A 27,185-nucleotide genomic window follows, 5' to 3' on the forward strand; every position below is an offset into this window, starting at 1 on the left:
CGAGAGGCTGGGAGATACCATTTACAGGTGAGGTGAGAGCAGCATACTGAGAACGGGGAGTTAAGTAAGTAAAAGTCTACAGACCGAATGTCGAGACTCCCAACTCTTGTTGCCAACTTTGTTCTCAGGCACTGGTGGCCAGCCCTGTCTGGGAAAGACCAGCCTCAAGGAAAGATCGAAAGTTATTGACCACGAGTATTCCCCAATGAATGGTCCCTGCAGAAGATCCCATAGTCAACAAGGCCCTTCCCCAGGCACAGAAGCTGCACTGGGTTTTGTATCCTGACTCTGTAACATGAGCTGACAGTCATGGATCACCTGAGAGATAGAGACTGAAGTGAAGAAATAGAAAAAGCAACCTAGAGAAAAGAAAGGCATGCAGGGAGAAGGAAACTCCAAAAACAAACCATGAATATCCTCAAAGACATTCATTCATTCATTCAACAAATCTTTTCACTCAACAAAGACTACCAGTGCCCCTTGTGCCAAGCATGGTTCTGAGGTGCTGAGAACATCAGTGAACAAAACAGGTGTTTGCCCTTCTCAGTGGTGTGGGGTGAGGGAGTGGAATAGGACAGAAAGCAATGAAGAACACACACAATAAGTAAAATTAAATAGTGAGCTAGAAAGTGACAATTGCTATGGGTAGCATAGAGTCGGGCAGGAGAAGGGAGACCGGGAGTGCTGATGCTGTAGGCAGGGGTGGGATGCGAGTGTGGGCAGGTTGCAGTATTATCATGGAGGCCAAGGCATGCCTTACCGAGAAGATGCAATCTGGGCAAAACCTGGAAGGAGTGAGGGATTCTGGGCAGAAGGAATAGGTAAGGCCAAGGTGCCAAGGTGGGAACACTGAGGAGGCTGGTATGGCTGGAACAGAGTGAGCAGGAGGTGGAACAGCCCATGACAGGGAGGCCAGGGGGAGGAGAGATCATGTCAGACCACATCAGCCACTACAGGGACACAGGGTTTTTCTGTGAGTCAGATGCAGAGCCACCAAGGAGGTATTTTGAGAGGAATGACATGATAGGACATATTTTCAAAGGACCATTCTGACTGCCATGCTGATAAGTGAATCTTTATGTCTTTTTTTTTTTTTTTTCTTAAATAAGATCTATACCCAACGTGGGGCTTGAACTCACAACCCCAAGGTCAAGAGTCGCACGCTCTACTGACTAAGTCAGCCAGGTGCCCTGATTCATTCACCTGATTCAGGTGTCCAGAATGTTTATGTTGATAATATATTGAGATAAGAAAAGATGTTATGGCCACAAAATAAAATTTTGTTGCCATAAAAAGAACACCCAGAACTCTGAAGAGAGTCTTTGGACATTAAAACCACGATAGCAAAAAACCAGAAGGTATGACAGAAGAGTTGGAAGACAGAGCTAAGTAAACCTTCCATAAAGGACATCAAAAAGACAAACTATGGAAAAAAGGCAAAATGTGAAAAATAGGAGAGAAAAGGTAAGGACCAATGGCTAAAGAAACAATCCCAGAAACAGAAAACAGAGGCCTTTGAGTGAAGGAGCTTATCAAAGAAATTGATTTCAGAAAATCCCCTAACACTAAAACATGTGAGCTTCCAGAGTGCCTGTGCTGGAGAAAAACAGGCCATCAACAAGACATGTCATTGTGAAATGTCAGAACACTGAATGCCATCCTACAGCATCCAGGGAGAAAAACAGTAACAAAAGGAAGAACCGAGAATCGGAGGGGCACCAGACATCTCCACAGAAGTCACATGGGAAGCCGAAGGCATTGCAGTCACATCCTCACCTCTGGGGGACAATAAGCAGGCAGAGAACAGGGCAGCAGGCTCCAGAGAGAGTTCAAGATGACACGGATAGAATTCCAGGGGATGCACATGGAAATGGTGGGATCGAATGGCTTGAATTAGTGACAGTTACGTAGAAAGTAAACAAACGACAGGATTGTTAACTCCAGGGAAAACTAAAGGTTGTGCCAGAGGGGAGAAGTAAGTCATAATACGTGTCCTGGCTAAGCTGCAAATAGGGTTTATATATTCTTAGTCACGTCAACATTTAATGTTGATCCGATCTGAGTCACGCCATTATGCGGAGGAAAGGGACGAATGCAAGGATGTGAGTATGATGGGAGACAAGGAGGGAACAGAGCAAAATCTCCATTTTCTACCAGATAAAGTCAATTGATTAGGCCTAGTACTGAAAAATTGCGAAGGGGTAATATAAACACTTTTTGTTGAACTCTCAAAGTCAATACAAAGAGATTCAGGCAGAAGAACAGAAGGAGGGTGGTTTGTCCCTTGGAGGACGAGGCAGAAGGGGTTGCTAAGAACTGCTGATTTTCATAACGAGCCTGGTGTAACTATTTAACTTCGTAAGATATGTGCGCTGATCGTTTTGAGAAAAAGAAAACAAAATTTAAAAAGAAAACTCTCATAGCTTCTCATTCCTTAGCTGGTCACAACCTAGTCCCACTTAATCTAGGCAACCTAATCCCCACTCTCCCAGTGCCCTGCCTGGACACAGCACACCCAATGCCAGTTGGGGTTCAGCCCAAGTTCCTTCCCACCTGCCCGGGGTCTAGCTCAAGTCCTGTCTCCACCAGGCCCTTCAGAGCCTGCTGAACCTCCTTTCCTTTCTAATCCACTTAGCAGAGCAACACTTTTCTAAATTAGCATGTATTAATATTACTTATTACATTTGGTTAGCTAGTTCAGGTATGGATCTCTTCTCCCTAAGTTGCAAACTTCTGGAGGAAGTCCACGATTCTTTTTTGATGCCTGGCAAATGTCTACAGTAGGTGCCCATAAAACATTCCATGAATCAACTTAAAAGTAGAATTCATGGGGTGCCTGGGTGGCTCAGTTGATTAAGCATCTGACTCTTGATTTCAGCTCAGGTCATGATCTTGCAGTTCGTGAGTTCGAGTCTCACATTGGGCTCTGCGCTGACAGTGCTGAACCTGCACAGGATTCTCTCTTTCTCCCCCTTCTCTCTGCCTGCCACCCCCCCCCCCCCGCCTCTATCTCTCTCTCAAAATCAACTTTTAAAAAAAGTAGAATTCAAGGTGAATTAACAGACAGATTTAAAACAAAGTCTGGAGATAAAATAAGATTAGATTAAGGCTGGGACTGAAAACAGAGCTGCCTTCTAAGCTTTGTGGTCTACTTTTTTGGTTAATGTTTCCAAGTTGATTTGTTTTAATAAGGAGATATTTTGCTCCCAATGTACTCTCAGGTTTCAAGTTTTGGTGACCCGGGCCTTGGAAAGTAAATGTAATCTGCTCTGCCCCAAACCTATGTGACTCTAGAGACTTTGTGCCTGCCTTGTTCTTCTACATTGCAAGACCCCGATCTCTGTGCTTTGAGAAGTTAACTTCTTTTAGGGCCAATCGATGAGATAAGACTGGAGGAGAAAGACTCCCCGGCCCCTTGCTGGAGGCGGGGCGTAAACACCGGGAGAGCAATACAGAGGAAGACCATCTTGAGTCAATGTTCAGAATGAGCAGGAGTCCTTGATCTTGGGCCAGCATCATTCCGTGCTCTTTTGGTGTCACTGTGGCTGCCCTCCGCCATTAAATGGGGAAATACTTGGCATTATTCTGACATGCCCAAGAAGGGGAAACTTGGAACTCTCAGCAAGTACCCTGTCAGTATGTTCTTAAGTCTTAAAAGGCTCACATCACGGCTCAGGGGACAGGAACCTGCAGTTATATCCAGAGACGTGACTCAGCCCCAGCTCCTCATGGTTACAACTCTTGCCCGGTGCCAGTCACCTTCCCAACTCTGCCAGGCCACAAACCCTGCTAGCGGTGTTGGGTGATTCCACCGTTGTCACCTTTTCAGTTGGGGGGGGGGGGCACTGGTCCCGAGGGTGCTGGTCTAAGCGCAAACTCTGTGGATACTAATCCCAGGGAAAACCCTCTCAAAAGATGAGCACTTGAGCCACGACTGGAGCATTTTCTACTTGGCTCTTCTCCAGTTAGTGAGAGGGATGAAAGAATGGAGGCACTGGAGACCCACCCAGCCAGGGAGGAAAGCCAGCACCTCCAGTGTTCAGGGTAAACTAAGCCACCAGGCCTGGCTTCCATTGAAACTGCCGGAAAACAGATCCTGCCTCTCACTGGGTCCTAAATTACACTACCTCCGGAACACTAGAGTGTGCTTCCCCTCCTGCCATGGCCCTTCCCCATCTGCGGGACTTCCACTTTGATTTCTCACTGCTCACACAAAGGATCTTCACAAAACCTTCTTGCGTCGTGTCCAGGCCATTTCTAGGAACCTTCCTCAAGACACTGGGAGTTACTGTTTCAGCTGGAGAGTAATGGTGGATCAAGGAGGAGGAGCTACAAATTCTGGGTGCCCCCCCACCCTCAGCCATTGGTGCTGCTAAGGGGAGGTCTAGCCCCAAAGGGAGGAAACAGATTAGGAGGCACAGGGCACCAAATCATTGCTTCTCAGGCACTGACACGCAGTGCACCCCCTGAACGTCTTGTTTAAATGCAGGTTTGGATTTGGCAGGGCTGGGGCAGGCCCAAGCTTCTGCATATCTAACTCCTGGTCCACAGGCCACACTTTGAATAGCAAGGGGCAAGACTGAGGAGGGACAGTGGAGAGTGAGGTGAAACTAGGGACCACGGGAAGAAAGGCGAGGGAAGGCCAAGCTCCAGGGTGACACGGTCCGATAGCACTACAGCTGCACCACCTCTGGTCTCCAGGGCCCTCTCTGCAGGGCCTTCCCGGGCAGGGCCTCCGTTGGCCGCACTGCGGTGCTTTGGTCCTTTCCCTTGCCTCTCGTTCCATGGGACTGGAGCACACAGCCTCCCAGCTGCATGCTGGAGAGGGGCCAGGGTCCGGAGACCTCGTCACACCTCCGGTTCCGTCAGGGGAGCCCTGCCTCAGCTGGGGCCGACCACCACGCCAGCTCTGCCCAACGCCAGCCAGGGCAGTTCGGCCACGGAACAGAAGATTCTTCAGGTTGGCCCCAGGGATACGGATGGGCTTTCTCCCCTCCCGAGCCTCACCCCAGGCCCCGCTCCCTGAAGCCGAAGGGGTGATTGTCTTCACCTTCTCAGACCGCAGCCTCCATTTACTGAGTGCTTACTACGTGCCAGGCTCTGGTTGAAACCCCCTCCCACATTAACCTAATCTTCACAACTACCCTAGGAGACAGGACTTGGTTTATCCCCCACTAGATAAGGACACTGAAGCTCAAGACGTAATTTGTCCAACAGCTCCCAGCTAACAGGATTCGGTCTACCCCTCCTACCCTTGGCATTAAACCATAATGTGAGGCCAGGAGCCTGTGGGACTCTACCTAGGAGAGAGGCCTCAAGATAGGAGTTTAGAGGACACAAGACAACCCAGGTGAGTTTAGTTTAGGGCACTTGGAAGGTCAGCAGAAAGTCAAAACTGTTATTGTCCCCCTACCAGCTTCCCTCATCGCACCAGGAACAGCAGGCTCTTCTGTGCCAGCTGGCAGGGGACACGGCAGGACCCTGGAGGGAACTTACAGGATGCCTGGGAACTGGGTTCAATGGCCTGAGCAGAGGGTGCCAGGCGGAGACTCGGCTCACCAGGCGGCACCCAATCTTTCTGAAGAGCAGCTGGCCTGCCAGGCAGCCGATGGGAGGGTCATTTGGGAACGTCTGAGTCAAACGGTACCAGCCCAACTGTCCACACCTCAGAGGAGCGGCACATAGCATCCTGACGTGCAAATGCGCTCTCAACGTTGGTTCTCCATTTATTTTTTTAATGTTTATTTACTTTTGAGAGAGAGACAGAGCACAAGAGGCAGAAGGGCAGAGGGGGAAGTCACAGAATCCAAAGTGGGCTCCAGGCTCTGAGCTGTCAGCAGAGCCCAACGCGGGGCTCGAACTCACAGAGTTTAAGATCATGACCTGAGCTGAAGTCAAACGCTTAACTGAGTCACCCAGGTGCCCCATGGTTCTCCATTTAATAAACCAAAGTGCCCAGAAACACTGGGCTGGACTTTGTGGGTCCCTAAGACACTCAGCCTTTAGTGAAGAAAATTAGCAGGTTGGGTATAAAGGTAACCAAGCAACGGTGGGGACTTTGGTGAACTGGAGAACGCTGCTCAGATGAAGCTGCTTTACTACCTTGCTGCAGTTGGTTGGGGCCTCTCATAAGGAAGAACAATCTGTTGATTTTTCAAGAAGAGCCCCAAAGCAAGATAGTGTGAACCTTCCCATTTTTGAAAACAAAACGCAGGCCAACACCTGCGGCCACTAGTTTGCAACCTCTGCTCCGCTGCCTCCAGCATCTAACAAACCCTGGCAGAAAGCAAGCCGTCAATATGCGTCTGCCACGTGCCCAGGTGAAGCTCATCCAGAGGCAATGGGTCTGAACCTGCATTAGACATAGAACAGCTGATCCAATCGGGGAGGATTTTTAGCCTTGGAAGTGACTAAAGAGAGAGGCCTAACAGTTGTTGCAGATAAGAAAATCCTCATAAAGCTAGAGCACATGGTTTGGCCAACACTGTAAGCAGGGAGACGGGGAGAGGAAGGCTGCTTTCAGGTAAAGTGTACAATTGACCTTGGTCCCCACTGCTGCTGTCTATAGCTCTGCCCACCCCCCACACCCCACTTCTTTACTTGTCCAGGCCTTGAAGGCATCTATCTGGCTTTCACACTTGGTAAGGGGAATTCAGACTTTGCCTTCATAGGAGTACCAAATATCCAACCTATTAGCTAAGAACATTATCCAACGCAAGTGTTTTTTCCAAGGATTAAAATGAAACAGAGTATGTAATAAAAGTGCTTGGCACAACATCTGGCAAAGTGTTCAAGAAACATTCACATTATGAAGGTTTAGATGTTTTTTTATGAGATTTTTTTTTTATGTTTATTTATTTCCGAGACAGAGAGAGACAGCATGAGTGGGGGAGGGGCAGAGAGAGAGGGAGACACAGAATCTGAAGCAGGCTCCAGGTTCTGAGCTGTCAACACAGAGCCTGATGCGGGGCTCGAACTCACAAACCGTGAGATCATGACCCGAGCCGAAGTCGGTCGCTCAACCGACTGAGCCACCCAGGCACCCCGATGTTTTCTTTTTTAACTTTGAGAGAGTGAGCACGCAAACGAGGGAGCACAAGCGAGGGGAGAGAATCCTAAACAGGCTCTGTGCTGACAGCAGGCTCTGTGCTGACAGCAGGCTCTGTGCTGACTTGGGGCTCGATCTCATGAACCTGACCTGAGCCAAAGATCATGACCTGAGCCAAAGTCGGACATGAACTGAATGAGTCACCCAGGCGCCCCTAGTGTAGATTTTTTAAAAGAGCATGGCTGATCTCCATGGATATGGAAATATCTGCAAAACAAAGTAAGGGGGGGGGGGGGGAGGAAATTATAGACCTATACAATGGGAACTTGAGTTTTAAAAAAGGATATGTACGTTCATGTGCTTTTAAAAGAGCATGGCTGATCTCCATGGATATGGAAATATCTGCCAAAGAAAGTAAGTGGGAGGGGGGGAGGAAATTATAGACCTGTACAATGGGAACTTGAGTTTTAAAAAAGGATATGTACGTTCATGTGCTTAGAACACTTCTGGAAAGGTGTATTAGACAACCTTAGAGACTGAGTCTGGGGAACAAATATTTACCTTCTACCACAAAATGCTTAGTTCTCATTTTATACCCTTCTGTTCCATTTTGAGTGTTTTCCCCTTACTAGCAGCATCATTGCCCTTATTAAAAGGACCAAATAATTTGGTCTGCCCAAAACCTTCTGGTCTGAGCTTTGCTTTGCAAACAGTTCCCAGGATAAAGTGTAATAGATCTCAAAGTCTCCAGTGTCAAGGCCCAGGAACTTCAATTAGAGTACTGGGCTCCCCAGCCTCCTCTCCTATTACCAAATGCATCTAACTTTGGAGGCTGCTTCAGGCCACCCCTGCTTTGTCCGTTTTCTGTGCCCTAGGTTTTTTTTTTTTTTCCTTCCCCATGTGCACTTTGCTCTGTGGATAGTATCACCGAGCTTTTAGATACTGTTCCAACAGTGACTACTCACTTTCTGTCTCTGGCCTAGTCTCCCTCCTGAACTCCAGATCCATGGTTTGCAATTGCCTATTCAACAGTTCCATGTGGATGGAGAGTACACATGTAAAATTGAACACATCCCAAACTGAATTCATCTTCCCCAATAGACCTGTTCCACCCACAGCCCTCCAAATCTCAGTTGATGGCACTTCCAGGCTGCTAGTCACCCACGTCCATAAGCTTGTGGTAAAAGGACAACTGAGAAGCAGTCCGACCCACAATGCCAGTTATCTAAAAATGAAGATGGCCCTGGGTACTGGGATCAAAAATATATAATCACTGAACTAAAGGGTATTATGCTAAGCAAAATCAGTCAGTCAGAGAAAGGCAAGTATCAGATGATTTCACTCATGTAGGATTTAAGAAAAAAAACAGATGAACATGGGGGAAGGGAAGGGGAAAATAAGATAAAAACAGGGAGGCAAACCGTAAGAGACTCTTAAATATAGAGAACAAACTGAGGGTTGCTGGAGGGGAGGTAGTTGGGGGGATGGACTAAATGGGTGATGGCCATTAAGGAGGGTACTTGCTAGGATGAGCGCTGGTTGTTATATACAAGTGATGAATCACTAAATTTTACACGTGAAACCAAAAAAGAAAGAAAGAAAGAAAGAAAGAAAGAAAGAAAGAAAGAAAGAAAGAAAGAAAGAAAGAAAAAGAAAGAAAGAAAAAAGGGGGACATACAATCATTAAACTGTTTTCTGAAGTAAGGGGTGCCTGGGTGGCTCAGTCAATTGGGTGTCAGACTTCAGCTCAGGTCATGATCTCAAGGCTGGTGGGTCTGAGCCCTGCGTCAGGCTCTGTGCTGACAGCTCAGAGCCTGAAGCCTGCTTTGGATTCTGGGTCTCCCTTTCTCTCTGCCCCTCCCCTGGTTGCACTGTCTCTCTCTCAGGAAATAAACATTAAAAACAATTTTTTTTTTAATGTTTTCTGAAATACACTTAAAAGTAACGTTTTAAGTCTAGGATTTAGATATTGGCATTTTAATTTCTTTTGATTATGTCACTTTTTGCAAGCTAGGAAACAGAATCAAACTAAGGCAGTCTATAGTCCTCTAGGGACCCAGGTCGAGTCTTGGGATCTTCAGCAGAATGACATCATAATATAACCTGCTAACAACGGGCTTATAATCTCTAAATGATAACCACTTATCTGTACCTCTTCCTTAGGAAACAGCCAAAAGTTCAGTCCTTAAAGGCATGGTATACAGAACACCTTGATCTACAAAGAACAGAATGACCCAAATTATATGCTGGCCAGCTTACTGGTAGGCCAAATCAGAGCTAAGGATGGATGAACAGAGCAAGTGTCTACCTTTTGGAAACTTGATCTGAGATTTTAAAAAGTCCTGGCTGCTGCTAATAAGAAACCAAGTAAAACTGCACCCATGCTGACACTTGATTTTGCCAAGATCTTCCACTAGAACACAAAGTTAGAGATGAGTGTAGGGATAAGATACTTCAATGTTTTCAAAATAAATTACTAGTAACAGGAAGTCTGAGACACTGAATTCTTCCATTTGCCACCGGAACAAACCGACAACGAAGACTATGTAAAAGAAATGCTGAAAGCTAAAAAGGATGGTAGCAGTAACTCTTCCCACTACAGAATAACCTCCTGCTTTCCCACACCACGAACACTGCCACCCTTCCAAGACACATATTCGTGTGGAAAAACTTGTCAGCTTTTGCTAGGGCCAGGAGACGAAAAACAGAGCATGCCCTAATTAGTTAATTGGTAACTGTAAGCTCAGTTGACATCCTGAGGATGGACCCATAAAATCTGGCCATTCTTTTGTTGAACGTCTGCAACTTGCAGAATTCTTTAGCCCTTAACCACAGTTTCTGCTCAGTATCTTAAAGCTGGTCTCAGTCCCATCTGTGACTCTTCTCCTCAGGGTTGACGGCAGGCGCTAGTCATCAAAATCTGGAATGTCATCGTAGGAGTAACCCCGGTAGCCTTTGGATGCATAGTAGGCGATGCGCAGGTGGTAAAATCCTGGCAGGAACACCAGGATACCAATGATCAGGACAGGAACGGCCCGGTCTGCCCCCTGGTGGCAGAAGGAGGCAAACACATTAGCACCACACAAATCGTAAATTTTAAATAAAGCCATGGGTTCAATCCACATATCAGTATTTTACTCTTCAGGATATTTCCTTTGAGTACAATACCCAAATATACCAAAGGGAACAGGTTTACATCTCTTTTCCTCCTTATTATAAAATGTAGAAAAACTGCAAAGCACTAAATATTATAAAGAAAGAACTTATTTCTAGTTTCTCCATTCTAGTTTTTAGTTGTAAATACACCATACCTTGTGCCCTATTTTAACAAGCAATTGCCAAAATATTATGAAAAGCTCTTCATTGGGAGATATGCAAAACGGTGAAAACAGTCAGAAGGTACAAACTTCCAGTTACAAAATAAGTAAGTTCTGGAGATGCAATGTACAGCATGTGACCACAATTAACAATACTGTGTTTTATGTTAGAAAGTTGCTGACACAGATCTTAAAAGTTCTTATCACAAAAAAAAACCTGTAATTATGTGTGGTGATGATTATCTCCCAATCTATACATATATTGAATCATGTTGTACACCTGAAGCTGATACATTATATGTCAACTAATGGTGTCTATCATTCCACTGTAATGGATACACCACAATTTTACTCAACCACACCTCTCTCTCTCTCTCTCTCTCACACACACACACACACACACAAACACGGCCGACTGTACAGAATACCACAATAAACTTCATCTGCATTTTTCAGAGTATTTCTTTAGTGTATATTCCCATGAGCACAATTCCCAGGTCAAAGAGGAAGGAATGACATTTAGTCTCTTTATCAGCAGGGCTTCAAATATTTGGGGAGTTCCCTGAAGGCAAGGACTTTGCTCATCCCTGTATTCCCAGCTGCACCCAACATATAAGTGTATTGAATGAATCCACCTTTATAAAACTGCTCTGTGTCTTGTCTTTATGTATAGTTTTAAACGTTTATACAGTTAAACCTATCCTTTTTTTCTTTTGTGATTTTTCCCATTATTTGTAGGCTTTCCCTCATCTAAAGATTTAAACCCAATCTAAAAATCTCATTTAAACAGGGCTACTTACACAATGTACACTGATAGGTTAGCTACTCAGCATAATTTCGGTTGCTTCATTCAAAAACAGCAACAGGAGTATTTACCTCCTATGGTTACAGAAAAACGAGAGGAGGTAATACATGTAAGGCAAGCAGCCTCAGCTGCACACAATGACTCAACAAGCTTAAAACCCAGGAAGGAAAAAAACAAAACAAAACAAAACAAGAAAAGAGAACTTGAAGGGGCTCTCTCAGGCCAAAGATGGGACTATGTGAACATCAACAACAATAAAGTCTACAACTCTCACAACTGACATAGTTGGTGCTACTTTTGTTTTCTTGTTTTTCCTGCTTCTTTTATCTTTTGCAGGATATTGACTGTACATCCCTAAAAGGACATATCCTAGGGACTAAAAGAATTACAAAGAAAACTTACAGCGCATTCAGCCTTTTTTTACTTAGCATTAACATTCACACTTATTTTAAAGCTATTATATGTGTAACATACACTAAGGTAAGGAAGGCAAGATATCGCGATCATCAGGACAGGCATACATATAAAAATCAAAGAAATTGAGTTCAACTCTAATCTTAAAATTTTTTACTTGAAATTGTCATCTAAAAAGTATCTATTTCCTGGGGCGCCTGGGTGGCTCAGTCAGTCAAGTGTCTGACTTCGGCTCAGGAACTCACAGTTCCTGAGTTCAAGCCCTATGCCAGGCTCTGCTGTCAGCGTGGAGCCTGCTTGGGATCCTCAGTCTCCCTCTCTTCCGCCCCTCTCCCATGTGTACTCAGGCTCGCTCTCTCTCTCTCAAATACAAATAAACATGAAAAAAAAAGGTATCACGGTGCCTGGGTGGCTCAGTCGATTAAGCATCTGATTTCAGCTCAGGTCATGACCTGAGTTCGAGAGTTTGAGCCACACTGGGCTCAGTGCTGATAGCTCAGAGTATGGAGCCTGCCTCAGACTCTGTGTCTCCCTCTCTCTCTGCCCCTGGCCCATTCACATTCTGCCTCTCTCTCAAAAATAAACATTGGGGCGCCTGGGTGGCTCAGTCGGTTAAGCGTCCGACTTCGGCTCAGGTCATGATCTCATGGTTCGTGGGTTCAAGCCCCACATTGGGCTCTGTGCTTACAGCTCAGAGCCTGGAGCCTGTTTCAGATTCTGTGTCTCCCTCTTTCTCTGACCCTCCCCTGTTCATGCTCTCTCTGTCTCAAAAATAAATGAATGTTAAAAAAAATAATAATAATTAAAAAGAATAAACATTGAAAAAATTTTTTAAAAAATCTATTTCCTAATTCTGTCACTGAAAAGGCCCAGAAACTATGAAAACCAAAGCATGAGTACCATTAATGACCAATTTGTGACCTCTCTAAATCTACCTCCTATAAAGAAACCAGGGCTCCTCAGAGAACTGGCTGTTTATTAGTTGGGGGACAGGCAATGTACAGATGGGCCTAGGATAACCTGCTGTGCCAGAAAGCAAAAAAGCTATCAAAGACTACGTGGGTCAGGTTTAAAAGACACAAGAGTAACACACAGAGGTCCTACTGGCCAAATACGGGACAGTTTAGATATTAAAAAGAATAGGGACTAGGACTGAGACAAATATGTAAAAAACATGAGTTTATAATGATTCTAACCATTTGATCACCTGTTGAGCTTGCAAGGTATGTTTTTATAAAAGTTGTGAAAGAGGAATAAACATTCTTCCTACCTTCACTACACATACTATATTCTGGGGTAGTCAGATTTGAAAAGTTCTTTATAGCAGAATTTCAGCTGATAAATGCAGAAAATGACCGAACTGGATTCATTAGTATAAAGGGTGATGGAGAAGTTTATAATAAATGAATTAGGCTGAAGACATTGAAACACAACAATTTATCTTAATAGCAACTAAAAATCAGGATAACCATTATGTGCTTCCTAATGCAACGCAATGGTTCTCAAAATGAGGTCGACGCAATACCAGCAATACTGGGAACTTGTTAGAAATGCAGATTCTGGGGCGCCTGGGTGGCTCAGTCGGTTAAGCGTCCGACTTCGGCTCAGGTCACGATCTCGCGGTATGTGAGTTCGAGCCCCGCGTCGGGCTCTGTGCTGACAGCTACGAGCCTGAAGCCTGTTTCAGATTCTGTGTCTCCCTCTCTCTCTGACCCTCCCCCGTTCATGCTCTGTCTCTCTCTGTCAAAAAAATAAATAAATAAATACATTTTTTTTAAATAAAATAAAATAAAATAAAATAAAAAAAGAAATGCAGATTCTGACAACCTACCTACAGAACTGGAATCTCTGGGAGTGGAACCAAGGAATCCATGTGTTAACAAGTCTGCCAGTTGATTCTGATTAACACTGAAGTTTCAGAACCAATCTGCCATAGTAAATACACAGCACCTCCTTACAAAATAGTCTTCCTCAAACAAAACTAAACACGAATCTACACAAACCCCAAAAGCTAACAAAAATATGAAGAACAAGGTCAAAGATAGTAAGATAGCGCCCTTGGATTTATGTAAAAACTGTTACAGATGTATACTGAAGATGCACACTCAGGAATACCAGCAAAATGTGGGGTGCCTGGTTGGCTCAGTCAGTTAAGACTTCAACTCTTGATTTCAGCTTAGGTCATGATCTCATGATTCACGAGATCGAGCCCCAGGTTGGGCTCTGTGCAGACAGTGTGGAGCCTGCTTGGGTTCTCTCTCTTTTCCTCTCTATCCGCTCCTTCCCCACTTTCTCTCTCGCTCTCCCTCTCTCGAAATAAATGAACAAACTTGAAAGAGAAACCAAACCCATTTTTACCCTTACTTATAAAGCAGTCTTTTAAAAAACCACACAAGGCAAACAAATTATCCAAGGTAAAATGATATTTGCTGCATGTGGATCTCACCTCCAATCTCAAATTTTATAATTAAACTGATACTGCATGTTGCAATGAAAGTTAACTGAAGGCACAGTCTTGAAGTGAAGTGTTCAAACGCAGATTGCAGCAAGTAAGCATCTGGCGGCCCTTTAATAATTTTAAATAGATTAAGAACCAAAAGCAGATCAGATACATTTATTTTTCTTTAATTTTAAAGAGAGAGAGAGAGAGTGCACAAGGAAGGGAGAAGGGCAGAGGCAGGGGGAGAGGGAGAGAGAGAAAGAGGGAGAGAGGGAGAGGAGGGAGAGAGGGAGAGACAGAGAGAGAGAGACAGAGAAGGACAGAGAGAGAGAGAGAGAGAGAGAGAGAATATCTTAAGCAGGCTCCATGCTCATTGTAGAGCCTGACTGGGGCTTGATCTCACAAATCATGAGACCATGACCTGAGGTGAAATCAAGAGTCAGCTGCTTAACCAACTGAGCCACCCAGGCACTCCAGATACATTTTTTAAAAGCCACATGCAGGGGCTCAGGTCATGATCCCAGGATCATGGGATCAAGCCCTGAATCAGGCTCTGTGCTGAGTATGAGGGTGGAGCCTGCTTAAGATTCTGTCTCCTTCTGCCCCTCCCCCTTGCTGTCTCCAAAAAAAAAAAAAAAAAAAAAAAAAAGCCACATGCAGCCACTTTATTGCAACATGCTATTCCTCATTTCTCTAATGCCCACAGTTTCAGCTCTTGACTGTGTTCCCTCTGCAGAGTAATAGGACCATCATCCCCTGGCCTGGTGCGTATTGAAGAACAGACATAGGGGCGCCTGGGTGGCTCAGTCGGTTAAGCGTCCGACTTCAGCTCAGGTCACGATCTCGCGATCCGTGAGTTCGAGCCCCACATCAGGCTCTGGGCTGATGGCTCAGAGCCTGGAGCCTGCTTCCGATTCTGTGTCTCCCTCTCTCTCTGCCCCTCCCCAATTCATGCTCTGTCTCTCTCTGTCTCAAAAATAAATAAACGTTAAAAAAAAAAAATTAAAAAAAAAAAAATGAATAACAGACATAACCTGGAGCACCTGGCTCTTGGTTTCAGCTCAGATCAGGGGTTTGTGAGTTCAAGCCCTGCATCGGACTCTGTCAACACAGGCTCAGTATTGACAGTGCGGAGCCTGCTTGGAATTCTCTCTCTCCCTCGCTCTCTGCCCCTCCCCTACTCACACACACACTCTCTCAAAGTAAATAAATAAATTCTTAAAAAAAAAAGTAGACATAACTTATGATCACTATTACTTCAGAACAACCTGGACACTCTGTATTAGTGTTTGTATGTAGCCTGAGAGAAAGAAACACCAAATATCACTTTAGGTTTTGAAGATAAAATACTGAATCGTAACAGGAACTCCAACCAAACCCAGTGTAAGAAGGATAAGACTCATGAGTTGCAAGTCCTGGCTTGGTCAGTGGCCCCAGACCTATACAAGCCTCACTGCTTCTCCCCAAACCCTGGCACTGCAAAATTATAATAACACATTCTACTCCAGTTACAGCCTTTATCCATCAGGAGTCCTCAATGCCAGGCTTGGCTTTGCTGTCCCAAATTATGACAGTCGGAAAACTGCCCAACATCTCAGAGGGAAAATTTGCCTACCTGCTCCCACCCACCTCATAGAAACCGTGGGACAAGCTTGTTGTTGCTCAAAACAAAGATACACGTGTTTTGTGGTCAGAGAACAAAACCTAGAAGAAAACAGTTTTCTTCTTACTGCTGGAATCTGCTGTACTAGATATGAATATAAAACAGAGCCCAGACTCACACTTTAAAGATTTTACGGCACGTTCCCACAAATGCTTCTGCTTACCCCTTTGCTGATATAGCCTGCCAACAGGAGGGAGCCTATGATAATGAGAAAAGCGCCAATCAAAAACAGCACCGTAGCAAGTGCAATGGCCTTATATGGGATCTTAGGAGGGCTCTTCTTAAACTGGAAGAGAAACAAAAAAAAGGCAGAGCATTATAAAAACACCAGGACTCAGACACTTTAAAACAGGGAAGATAATAAGAACCAATCTGGATGCTCTGTGTGCCTTGAAGGAAGTCCTACTACTCAGTACAGCTCGGGGACAGAAAGGAAAGGGACAAGCAGGAGGTGAAGCTCTACTTACTGCTCTAACAGTCACTCAAAGGAATCCCGGCAAAACGTTACTCTTTCTACTTCTAATCTCATTCCACATACCATTCACTGTACCATAAGAACATATTTTCTTACAAAAACAAAAGACACTTCATGGTCATTCACTGATTAGACATAGGTTTATTAGGTGCCTGGCACATGAAAGGCTGTACTAATCTACAGGGATTCGAGAGTGAACATCATGCTCTGGAGAAGTAAAAAAAATAAATAAATAATAATAATAATAATAATAATGTCTGGCATTCAAAGTTAAGTCAGCATATAGTCAAAAGGTTTTAAAAATAGCTTTTTCTCAAGCATTACTTGCCTGCCCCATGAAGTAACCTGACTTGCATTCAATAAGTTTGATTCAAAGTTAAGATCAGAGACAAGCTTTCTAAGGTGTGCCTCATCTGACCTAACTGGCTGGAAGCTTCCCAGATGTATACTTTAAAACAAAACAAAACAAAACAAAATCTCTCTCCTTCAAGTGTGGGTCCAAAGAATGCCAAGAATAATTGATTTTTTTTATAGTTAAAGGGATGGGTTCCTGCTACTTCCTCCTTGGCCCTGGTCCCACCTAAGGTATTCTGAGGGGAAGTGGACAAAAGAAGATGTTACACCATTAAGTATTTTATAAACAATGATCAGGGTAGGATACAAACTTAATAAATATTCCGTTTTACTTACTGCTTGCCACAAAAAATACCTTTAATAAATTGGATCTCATGACATCAGGGAAGAAGGAAGATTCCCACAATCTGCTGGCTTTAGCAGTTAGTTTCTCCCTTAAAAGATGAACTGGCTTTGACTAAAGTGTAAATGAACCAATGACACAGTCCTTAGAAAAATTCTACTTAACAAAACATAATCTGAGTATTTTCCAGATACACTAGATAAAATTTGCAACTACTGGGCTCTGGTGTCATGTGTCACAACTAAAAATTCTTAGAAATGAACAATATTTATATTGGTTTGAGACTGCTCTACCAAGGTCCTTCCTTCTGCAAACTATGGCTGAAAGGATCTCAGGGCTTAGTTTCTTTCTTGCTGCTCCTTCTAATCCCCAGGGGCTTAGCAAAACCTCCACCCGCAAGGTCTTCCTGCTAACTCAACAGAAACAGAGCCAGCTGGTCTGATCAGCTACCTTCTGCATTTACCTGAAGGTCAATGTAGCCATCGTCTGTGCTGGAGAGCCTTGAGTATTTCACTTTACTACTGGGGATTCCAGTAGCCAGGTTGGTACGAGACGGCATCATAACACGCTGACACAGCTACAGTCTGAAAAGAAAGAAAACTGTTATTGTCTGCAAATGACAACACTGTGTTACGTATACTGGATATACTGGCGTTTGGGGCTGTGATGTCACACAAAGCAACTGGCAATTTCTGCTCCACTGCGTTTAAAATCTGATATTCCTTTGACAAAGTGAAAACATTCTCATTATGCATCTACTTTGGTTTGTCCTGGTGGAATGAGAGCCAAGACATTTACCAAGAAGCAGACCTCATGTTTACCTTGTCACCAATGTCCCCGACTCCTAATTTTTCCAAATTCACAGAGAGTAGGTGGAAGAGTGGTGACTTAAATCCAAATCTGACACCAAAGTCCACATTTTCAGTCATTCTGCTATTGTACTGCCTGGCCCTGTCCCTGCTTCAGGAAAAAGCAAGAGGAACATATATTCTAGGGATACTCCTATTTGCCAGGAAGGGAGAGAGGGTGGAATGTGGAATATGGAATACACTCACATTAGCATTTTGCTGATTCCCCGATGGGTATCATTCGTTTTTTTTTTTTTTTAAGTTTATTTATTTTGAGAAGGGGGAGACTGTGCATGTACAAGTGAGGGAGGGGCACAGAGAGAGAGGGAGAGAGAGAGAGAGAGAGACTCCCAAGCAGGCTCTGCATTGTCCACACAGAGCCGACTTTGGGGCTGAACTTACAAACCATGAGATCACGACCTGAGCTGAGGTGCACGTTTAACCCAATGGGCCACCCAGGAGCCCCGGATATTATTCTTTTAATGCAAAGATCTGTAGAGCTTCTTGTAAATGTGGCTATCAGCACTATGGGTTCTGGTTATCAGCACTGTACCAGTGCCTTCTGATTTGCCTGTCTTTCTGCCCCACCCCTAGCACTAAAAGTAGTGATTTCATTTTCCAAATTACTTCTCTAGCTCCCTTAAACAAACAAAAACTTGTTTTTTTCCAAAATATTCAAAACCAACTCCAGTAATGAAATGACTATTTTGTCACTAGTTTAAGAGATAGCAGATAAGATTAAAAACAATGACACTTTAATTGGAAAACGTCTGTAATTTGTGCACTTTTCCTCCATAAAATCAAATTTATATGAATAAAACAAGTAAATCTATTTTGACTGTGAAGCTATTTCTAAAGGGGAAATGTATCTGTAAAAAGAGAAAGCGAAGTATTTCACAATAAGGGCAACAACAACAAAAAACCCCCAGAAACCATAAAGACTTTGCATTCCTCTGGTATGACACTCTGCAAATAACCATCATCATTATAATAATATAAATTAATAATTACCCAGTGTTGGTTAGGTACCAAGTACTATTCTAAGTGCTTTCTATATACTTAATCCCAAATATTGATGATCTGTTTTAAGAGGTCCACAGTCAAACTAAAACAACCAGCATTATGATGGAATTGGTGGCGCTAACTGCAAATGTCACTTTTTAACAATTACATACCAGTGCAGAAATCAAGTACTGAATCAAGTATGCTAATTTATATGCTTTTCTAAAATGAGCTCACAAAGTTTCAAGTGTTGCGATCCCGATTACACGACAACCTAAACTTAATTCTATGAAATTTAAAGTCCAAACTACGGGTTTGGGGGTGGGGGTTGAGGGCATTTAATCACCTCTGATTTGTATTGTCTTCTTGAAAAAAGTTTACGTACTCTGCCAATACCTATTCATACACCTGTATCGAAACATAAAAGAGAGCAGGAAGCGAGGAAGAGGGACACGAATGCTCACTGATGCAAAGGGTAAGAGGAAGGAAAAACGTAACCCGAGGCTTTCAAAGTACCAGTCCAAGTTCCCAACAGGCTCTTTTTAACGGGCTGCACCGAGACCCCCAACCTCCGTCAGCATCCGAAGGCTGCGAGACTTGAAAAGCACCAGCAAAGCCCTTTGCGCAGTGCCTGGCACTACGCACATCCACACACGCTACCTTCCTGCCCGTCTCCAGACCTAGGCGGGAGAAGAACTAAAAGCCGACGCGAATTTAGACGGTGAACACACAAAACCGGTTTCTGGAAAGAGGCCGGCCGTGGCCGCGGCGAGCGAACGCTGCACACCCAGGGCGCGAAGCTAGGTTTCGGCGGGGAGCGCAGTCTCGGCACTACCGAGCGCCTGAGGGGGGGCGCTTTCTGCTCCCGTCCCGCCGCACGCACGCCTTACCGGAGCGTCGCGCCAGGCCGCCCGCGCGCCGACAGCTCGCTTACGGTTGGCAGCGGAGGCGCCCGAGGCCTCATGGCACGCCTCACCCAACGGCCACCCGCCCCTCCCGTCCCGCTCGGCGGCGGAAGTGGCGCGACGAGAGGCGGCGCGCCGGAAGTGGCGTCACCGAGAGCGACGCCTTCTCCTCCCAAGCTCGGGAACGTCCCGCGTTAGGTCTACGCTAGTGGGGGTGTGCTGCAGGCGGAACTCTTCGGCGGCAAGTACCTCTCTGTGGGTTAGCGGCAGTCGCTGCGGCCTGGACTTGCTGCTGGCCACCTCCACAGGGTTGTGCGGGTGCCTAGGGTGACCGGCCGCCTGGGTCACAGTCAGACCCGGGTAAACAGGCTGCGTGTTTCTTCCCGTGATCCCTCGGGCGGTGGTGGTGGCGCCCCCGGGAGACGAAAGCCGAGCCGGTGAGGCACCGGATAACCGGAACTGTTTGTTCTCCTATCCACCCCAGGACTGCGGGCCTTCCTTCAAGGCGCGCAGCGGTCTTGCTAGTCAATCCCCAACACTACTCGAGTGCCCCCACGTTCTTGTGCTTCAGTTTCCCTCTCTTCGCCTATCAGGTCTTGCTCAGGTAAGAAGCCCACCGACAAGGGACATTTTGCAGCACCTGAAGCTTTTCAAAGGTCAGATTTATTAAAGTATAATTTACATACAATAAAGTACAATTGGAGGAGTTTGACAAGTGCATAGGCTTGGAATCATCACCACATTCTAGATAAGTTAGTTACATCACTCCCAACTCCCATCAGGCCCCTTTTCCGTCTTCTTCCCCACCCCCCAGGCACACAGAAGGTAATGAACAGTAACCTACTGGATTGTGAGTTCTTCCAGGTATTACACCAAAGAAATCAGTCATTTAAACCGCCAAGCCCAAAATACACCGGGAAAAAGGACTTTAGTGAAACAATTCTCAATATGTAGAATGCCAGTTTGTGGCCTTGTGGCACCATTAGTAGGTACATTTCAACAGTCTGTTTCACAAGTGCTGGGATTAAGTCCCCAAAAAGGCTACTTATACTAGAAAAATTATTTTTGCATAAACACACTCCTTGGGCCTTAACTCCTATCTACTAAATCTTTCAAGATTCTTTCAAAAGGCTCCATAGGCTAAAGAAACACTGCCCTATAGCACTGCTAGTCTTCTAAAGCACACACGGCTTTGGGTTCATAAAGCTTCTTAAAGTGTTAGTTTTGCTAACAAAATTGGCAAAATAACTAAATACATAGGATTTGGTCTATACTTCTGTTCATTTCTTGAGTTAAAGGTAGAAGAATACCAAAGTAATTTTGGCAAATAAATCCTCTCCCCCCAAATATCTTGTCAGCTACTGTACTTGGAATACTTTTATTGCTGTATCAATGTATTACTTATCAGGCTCCCCTGGACTGAAAAAATAAACACAGTTCTAGAAAACAGTAGCTTGAAGTGAATTCCCTAGGATACCTGCAACAGTCATGGTCCAAATGAAGGCACTGTCTTGTGATGTTTGAAATTCAAATAACGTTTATTTAAATTGAAAAAATTAAAACTGCATTTATAGTCAAAACCCCTTTGTTATGAAAATCATGGGTATTTCTAGGTTAAGGCAGAGATATTTCTAGGTTAACAAGACCAGATTTGACTTTGGACTTTATTCTTTAAACAAATTGTAAAGAATGGAGGAAAAAATAGGTTATTTACATAAAATATCTACATATGTACTGAGAGGTACAGATTTGGTGACAGAAGAGACATAAGTACATGCTGGCATCTCAGAAGCAGTTCTCGAAGAGCTTTATTTTATTTTCTTGGATTTTAAGAATGCCTAAGATCCTTCTTCATCCTCGATCTTGGGAGCCAAATAGTACTTTAAATGTCCCATATCTGCAATTTTATACTCTACAACTGAAAGAACACAGGAACATAGTTAATTATTGGGAAGGACTACATATACTACCTACAAAACAAGGTACCTTGTTTTACCTACAAAAAAAACTTATCTTACCAAGGGGTACATCTGCAGACATACTGAGTGTTACTGTAGGAGAGAGTGGAGTGGCTTTTGTAAAGAAGTTCAGGTACCTCAGTGCAAAAGTTAGCTGAACAGGTTCATTCATCTCTATGGTAACCTAAGAGAAAACAAAAGATTAATCCTATTGAAAAACATCAAGAAAAATTGCACGCATGTTTAGAATATACATTTAAAAACAAACCAAAACCAAAACTTAAAAAAAAAAAATTTTTTTAACGTTTATTTATTTTTGAGACAGAGAGAGAGAAAGCATGAACAGGGGAGGGTCAGAAAAAGAGGGAGACACAGAATCTGAAACAGGCTCCAGGCTCTGAGCTGTCAGCACAGAGCCCGATGCAGGGCTCGAACCCACGGACCGCGAGATCATGACCTGAGCCGAAGTCCGAGGCCCAACCGACTGAGCCACCCAGGCACCCCCAAAACTTTTTTTTTTTTAATATTTATTTATTTTTGAGAGAGAGAGAGAGAGAGAGAGAGAGAGAGAGAGTGAGAATGAGCAGGGGAGGGGCAGAGAAGAGAGGGAGACAGAATCAGAAGCAGGCTCCAGGCTCTAAGCTGTCAGCACAGAGCCCGACTCGGGGCTTGAACTCACAACCCACAAGATCATGACCTGAGCCAAAGTCGGATGCTCAACCGACTGAGCCACCCAGGTGCCCCCAAAACTAAAACTTTTATTGGTTACTTTGGAGAGTGGTATGAAACTAATTTTGAAGACTGATAAATAAAGCAAAAGAATCAAGTATTTAGTCTGCCTTTCTCATATTAACTGTACCTCAGGTAATCCAATTATGTGTTAAGAGAAAGCTGCTCTTCATGGGAATATTTCTAATAAATGAAGAATGGAATGTGTTAATACATTACAACCCTAATGACAAGGTAGCTAAACAATTATTATGGTTGCTAAAACAATGTATCTAGACACCTCATGCCTACTAGAGGGAGGCACACCACCATCTATAAAGTATTCTTACTCCCAAACACTGAATATCAAGCCTCTAGAGCTGGAACTACCAGTTTATAGGAAATACAGGTTAGAGGAGCATATTAATTGACATAAGGGATACAATGGGCAAAATCCAGAGTTTGGGAAAACTCAATGACAAAGGACTTGCTTCAACAAATTGTAATGGGGGGGGGGGGGAGGTGCGCAGAGACTGAATGGAGAACCAATAGATTAAAATAAATTTGAGGGCCCATCAACCAAACTATGTGTACAGCCTATTAAAATCTTGATTCAAACAAACTTCTAGGGGCACCTGGATGGCTCAATTGGTTAAGTGGTCGACTCTTGATTTCAGCTTGATCTCACAGTTCAAGAGATAGAGCTGATGTACTGAACATGGATGGATCCTGCTTGGGATTCCCACCTCCCCCCCCCCCCCCCGGCCCTTCCCCCACACCACACACTCTCTGGCATGCTTGCACTCTCAAAACAAACAAAAAAAACACACACACACACACAAAAACCCTGAAATAATCAAGGAAATAGGAAACACTGAAAAATTCCTTAATATCAAAGAATGTCATAAAATGTTTATGCTTCAGATATAAAAAAATATTTATAGAACTAATGTTTGAGATTAAAACAAAAAAAATCCAGATTGGCAGGGGAGTTATTAATTCAGAATTAGCCCCTGGACTTTTGTTAGTAATAGTTTTAAGTCTTCATTTAAACTTGAGTTTTACCTTCATTTAAACTGAAGGTTGACTACTCATGCAAGGGACTAGAAAATAATATCTAATATTTACTATAAACTTACATTGTCAGACACTGTGTTAACCACTTTGAATACGTTACCATATTTAATCCTAATAATCCTACGGAGATTTCTAGAACCTTCGATGGTCCTTTCATTTACAGAGTTAACTGATGCTTTGGTTCAAAGGCTAGCAAGTTTTTTTTAGTAAATTACAAAATATTGGTTTATAAATACTCTAAGGATCTTAAGAAAGCACCCAATTTATAGGAAAACCTTAATTTAAGGATATTTAGTAATTAGTGTTATTGCTAAATGGGGGGAGTTCTCTAGGCCCCCTATTGGGCCTTCCATGCAGAAAGTTAATATAAAGATCACATAAAGAGCTCCTAAAAGGTAGATTTTTACCTCCAAGTAGATACTTCTGTTGATTTACAATTACCTTGTTATAGACTGAATGTTTGTGTGCCCCTCCCCCCCCCCCACTCATTCATGTTAAAACCAAATCACCAATGTGTTGGAACTTGGGAGGTGGGGCCTTTGGGAGGTGCTAGTACCCTTATATAAAAGAGGCCAGCTCCTCTGACCCTTCCGTGAACCAAGAAGCAGGTCCTCACCAGACACTGAATCTGCCAGTTTCCCAGCCTCCAGAACTGTGAGAAATCAATTTCAGTTGTTTATAAGCCATTGTCAATGTATTTGCTATAGCAGCCCAAACCGACTAATGTTAAGCAGGGTTATAATTCTCTTCAAAGTATTTTGTTTACTTAAAAACTTACAGCTTCCTCCTCTTTATCGACATTACTTGTTTGTGACAACTTAATATTTCCATTTCCTAGTTCTCCACTTGCAGAAAACTTCACTCCATCTTTTGCACAGGAAATTACAACAGCATCTCCAATATGACTGAGATCTCGGCATATACGTGCAAATTCACCAGAAGGCATCTTTACTACACAGCTATACTCTTGTTCCTATTAAAAAACAAACAAACAAACTTAAAGGTCAGTTGCTGGAAATTAAAGATTTGGCATCCTCACTTTCTGAAGACTCAGCATGTAGACAAGAATTCAGAATTTAAGATTTCCTGATTACTTTGAAATATCACTCATTGTGTGATTTCTTAACACACTCTAACACTCAAAAAAATAAATGCAGATATAAAACAAGTATATAGTAAGAATAATCATAAGAAAACTAAAATTAGAGTTTAGACCTGTAATAATAAATGCGCTATCCAGGGAAAGGAGCCTCCCCTAATCACCCTCCAAGGCTAAATCAAGAGGGCATTAGCCCATGACATATAAACAATGGTGGATGTTGTAAGCAGGCCCAACTACTTTCCAAAACAAGACAAAAAATATTAAGCATTTTAAACATCCCAACATCTCTTCTCTCTTTTGATTTTGATAAACCTAACCTTAATGAATTTGTTAGTATAGCCTTAAAGTATACTCTTTAAAAAAGGGGGGTGGTGCAGGGGCACCTGGATCACCCAGTTGGTAACCGTCTGACTTCAGCTCAGGTCATAATCTTGTGGTTCCTGAGCTTGAGCCCCACATCAAGCTCACTGCGGTCAGCCAGTCAGCGCAGAGCCCACTTCGGTTCCTCTACCCAACCCCGCCCCTCCCCTGCTTTCTCTCTCAAACAATAAATAAAATATTTTAAAAAAAGTCTTTAAAAAAAGGGGGACAGGTGCCTGGGTGGCTCAGCTGGTTAAGTGTCCAACTTTGGCTCATGGGGTTCTTTCCCTCTCTCTCTGTCCCGCGCCCCCATTTTCTCTCAAATTAAATAAACTTAAAAAAAAAAAAAAAAGCATGGAGGTTAATGCAAATATTCATTTAGCGGGAATGAAATGATCCATTTTAGAGTTGTAGTTTAATGAAATTACAAATGACTACTAAAAACCCCACTTTGGAACATGTATCAGCAGACATATAGTTGTTGGGAACTGGGCTTTAAATTGTATTAACATATATAACTATCATGACTTGTGTACAGTACACTCAGAAAATTTCATACTCACTGGAATTCCAAGTTGTTCAACATCTAAATCCATTAACTTCATTTCATAGTCTGAAACCTTTTCTTGGTCTACCAAAAGAAAGCAGATTGAAGAAAAGCATGTAAGTTTATAGCAGTGATGTAAAGTTTTACAAACATTACCTTAAATTTCTCACAACTTTGAGAAATACTTAACACTGCATTTAAATTTCCTCTAACTTTGTAGAAGAGTATGACTTACTTGGAGCTTCGAATACAAGTGCCAGGGTGTCTGCATTATCTTCCGCCCTTAGTGTAATGATGTCTTCATTGCCAGCACATTTTAGTATTTTGGACATGCTAGAGCACAGAAGACACAGGATTTAAAACTGACACCACGTTCTCAAGATCGTTAATTTCTGACGCAATTAAAACAAGGAGTTGCCATTTATACCCATTAGGCCATCCAGCCATTTTGGAGTGCAATTTGGCAGTATTTATACTTTAACAACCACACACCCTACCAGTAGCAATTTCAATTCTGGATATAAACAAAAGAGCAGTATTTTATGAACTGCAAATCCTTTTGGTAGGTGAAGCAAATTATTGGGTCGTTACTATCATTAAAAATCTAAGATACCCATTAAAACACACTGCATGTAGTCCGGGTATTTCTCATAAGCCTTAAGATTTAAACATGGTTATGTACTAGACAGGTAGCGACCAAAAAGTTGCAAGCCACTGCCCTGGAGAAATTTTAAGTCCAGAAACTTAGGGTGCTCACTGAAACTTTGTAAGAATAAAAGACCGGAACCAACCGATTGTCCCTAGGTAGAGTGACAGAACTAGGGCACGCTCTAAGTCAATCAAGCCATAGATTTCTCATCCAAGGCCGCCAGGACCAAATGGCCAAAGAACTGTGCAAGTCTCTTCCTGCCACCGCAGAGAAGCCGTCATTTTCCCGCCACCACCCGCTTTGTGACTTTGGCGCGGAAAGAGCCGGTTCGCGCTGCTGCCAGCGCGGGCTTTCCGAACCGCGCGCTCTGCTAGATCCCGCCCCTCGGTGTCGCAGGCCAATGACATGGCGCAGATGGTCCATGTGGGCCAATGAAGGTCCGGCTCACGCAGGCGCTCCCGCCAAGAGCAGGAGATGGGGGTGCACCAGAGCCCGGCTCTCGGCAACCCCAGGGCTCACCTGGTGAGGTTCACACCCATGGCCAAGTTGCGATCGCAGCGGTATGTGTCGAAGCCCTCGGAACGCAGGGTGAGCTGCACCAGGGAGACATGGGAGGAGTCCATGCTCTGCAGGTTTACGCCGCTCGAGCTTATGTCCCAGCAGGCCTCGTTGATGAGATCCTTAAGTGCCTCCAGCACCTTCTTCAGGATGGAGCCCTGGACCAGGCGCGCCTCGAACATGGTGGCAGAGTCGCAACGACGCGGCTACAGGCGAAAATAAGGAGGAAGTTGTAGCCTGCTAGGGCGTCACAGGGTAAGAGCGAGCCTGCAAACGCACAAGCGAAAGCCCGAGACCCAGGAAGATAACAACCAGCCTGCTGCGCCAGCAACCGTTTAATACAGCCGCGTCTGCGAGCGCGCGCTCTCCGCCTCGGCGCCCGTATGGACACGTCACCACGCTGCTCCGCCCACTGCCCGGGCGGAGAGACTCCAGGGCCAATAGTGCCCCAAGTCTGAAGGTAGCCCGCCCTCCCTGAACACCCATTGGAGGATTGGGTGCGGGGTCGGGGCAGGAGCGCGGCGCCTCCACCTCCTCTAGAACCACTTGGGTTTTTCCTCTGTGCTGGAAAGCCGGACACCTGGCTAGTGTAGGCCTCTGTGAAGGCCTGGC

General features: G+C 44.1%; 2 protein-coding genes across 3 annotated transcripts; both read right to left on the reverse strand.

Moving 5' to 3' along the window:
- Positions 1 to 7,900: 7,900 nt before the first annotated feature.
- On the reverse strand, positions 7,901 to 17,443 carry TMEM230 (transmembrane protein 230). Of its 2 annotated transcripts, XM_045445233.1 has the most exons (4): positions 17,323 to 17,439; positions 16,872 to 16,950; positions 15,851 to 15,973; positions 7,901 to 10,095 (listed from the first exon to the last, which is right to left on the reverse strand). In XM_045445233.1, the coding sequence occupies exons 1-4, from the start codon at positions 17,340 to 17,342 to the stop codon at positions 9,955 to 9,957; spliced, it is 363 nt and encodes a 120-aa protein (XP_045301189.1). In that variant the 5' UTR covers positions 17,343 to 17,439; the 3' UTR covers positions 7,901 to 9,954. The 2 variants fall into 2 exon arrangements, with proteins under 2 accessions (XP_045301189.1, XP_045301188.1); XM_045445232.1 differs by lacking the exon at positions 16,872 to 16,950 and having other exon boundaries at positions 17,323 to 17,443.
- Positions 17,444 to 20,257: 2,814 nt separating this feature from the next.
- Positions 20,258 to 26,972, reverse strand: PCNA (proliferating cell nuclear antigen). The gene is made up of 6 exons (XM_045445230.1): positions 26,535 to 26,972; positions 25,602 to 25,699; positions 25,383 to 25,450; positions 24,136 to 24,330; positions 21,633 to 21,756; positions 20,258 to 21,532 (listed from the first exon to the last, which is right to left on the reverse strand). Exons 1-6 carry the CDS (start codon positions 26,753 to 26,755, stop codon positions 21,453 to 21,455), a joined length of 786 nt encoding a protein of 261 aa, XP_045301186.1. The 5' UTR covers positions 26,756 to 26,972; the 3' UTR covers positions 20,258 to 21,452.
- Between the last annotated feature and the right edge of the window lie 213 nt (positions 26,973 to 27,185).

The sequence above is a fragment of the Leopardus geoffroyi genome, chromosome A3 (genome assembly GCF_018350155.1).
Source record: "Leopardus geoffroyi isolate Oge1 chromosome A3, O.geoffroyi_Oge1_pat1.0, whole genome shotgun sequence".
Taxonomy (NCBI): Eukaryota; Metazoa; Chordata; class Mammalia; order Carnivora; family Felidae; genus Leopardus; species Leopardus geoffroyi.

Excerpts from the sequence above, each read along its gene's own strand:
- TMEM230 (XM_045445232.1), bottom strand. The coding sequence starts at position 17,421 with ATGATGCCGTCTCGTACCAACCTGGCTACTGGAATCCCCAGTAGTAAA. Across the intron at positions 15,974-17,322 it reads ATGGCTACATTGACCTTCAG|TTTAAGAAGAGCCCTCCTAA; the intron begins GTAAATGCAGAA and ends TTTCTCTTCCAG. Across the intron at positions 10,096-15,850 it reads CAGGCTATATCAGCAAAGGG|GGGGCAGACCGGGCCGTTCC; the intron begins GTAAGCAGAAGC and ends TTCTGCCACCAG.
- PCNA (XM_045445230.1), bottom strand. The coding sequence starts at position 26,755 with ATGTTCGAGGCGCGCCTGGTCCAGGGCTCCATCCTGAAGAAGGTGCTG. Across the intron at positions 25,451-25,601 it reads ACTTGTATTCGAAGCTCCAA|ACCAAGAAAAGGTTTCAGAC; the intron begins GTAAGTCATACT and ends TTCTTTTGGTAG. Across the intron at positions 24,331-25,382 it reads TTGAACAACTTGGAATTCCA|GAACAAGAGTATAGCTGTGT; the intron begins GTGAGTATGAAA and ends GTTTTTTAATAG.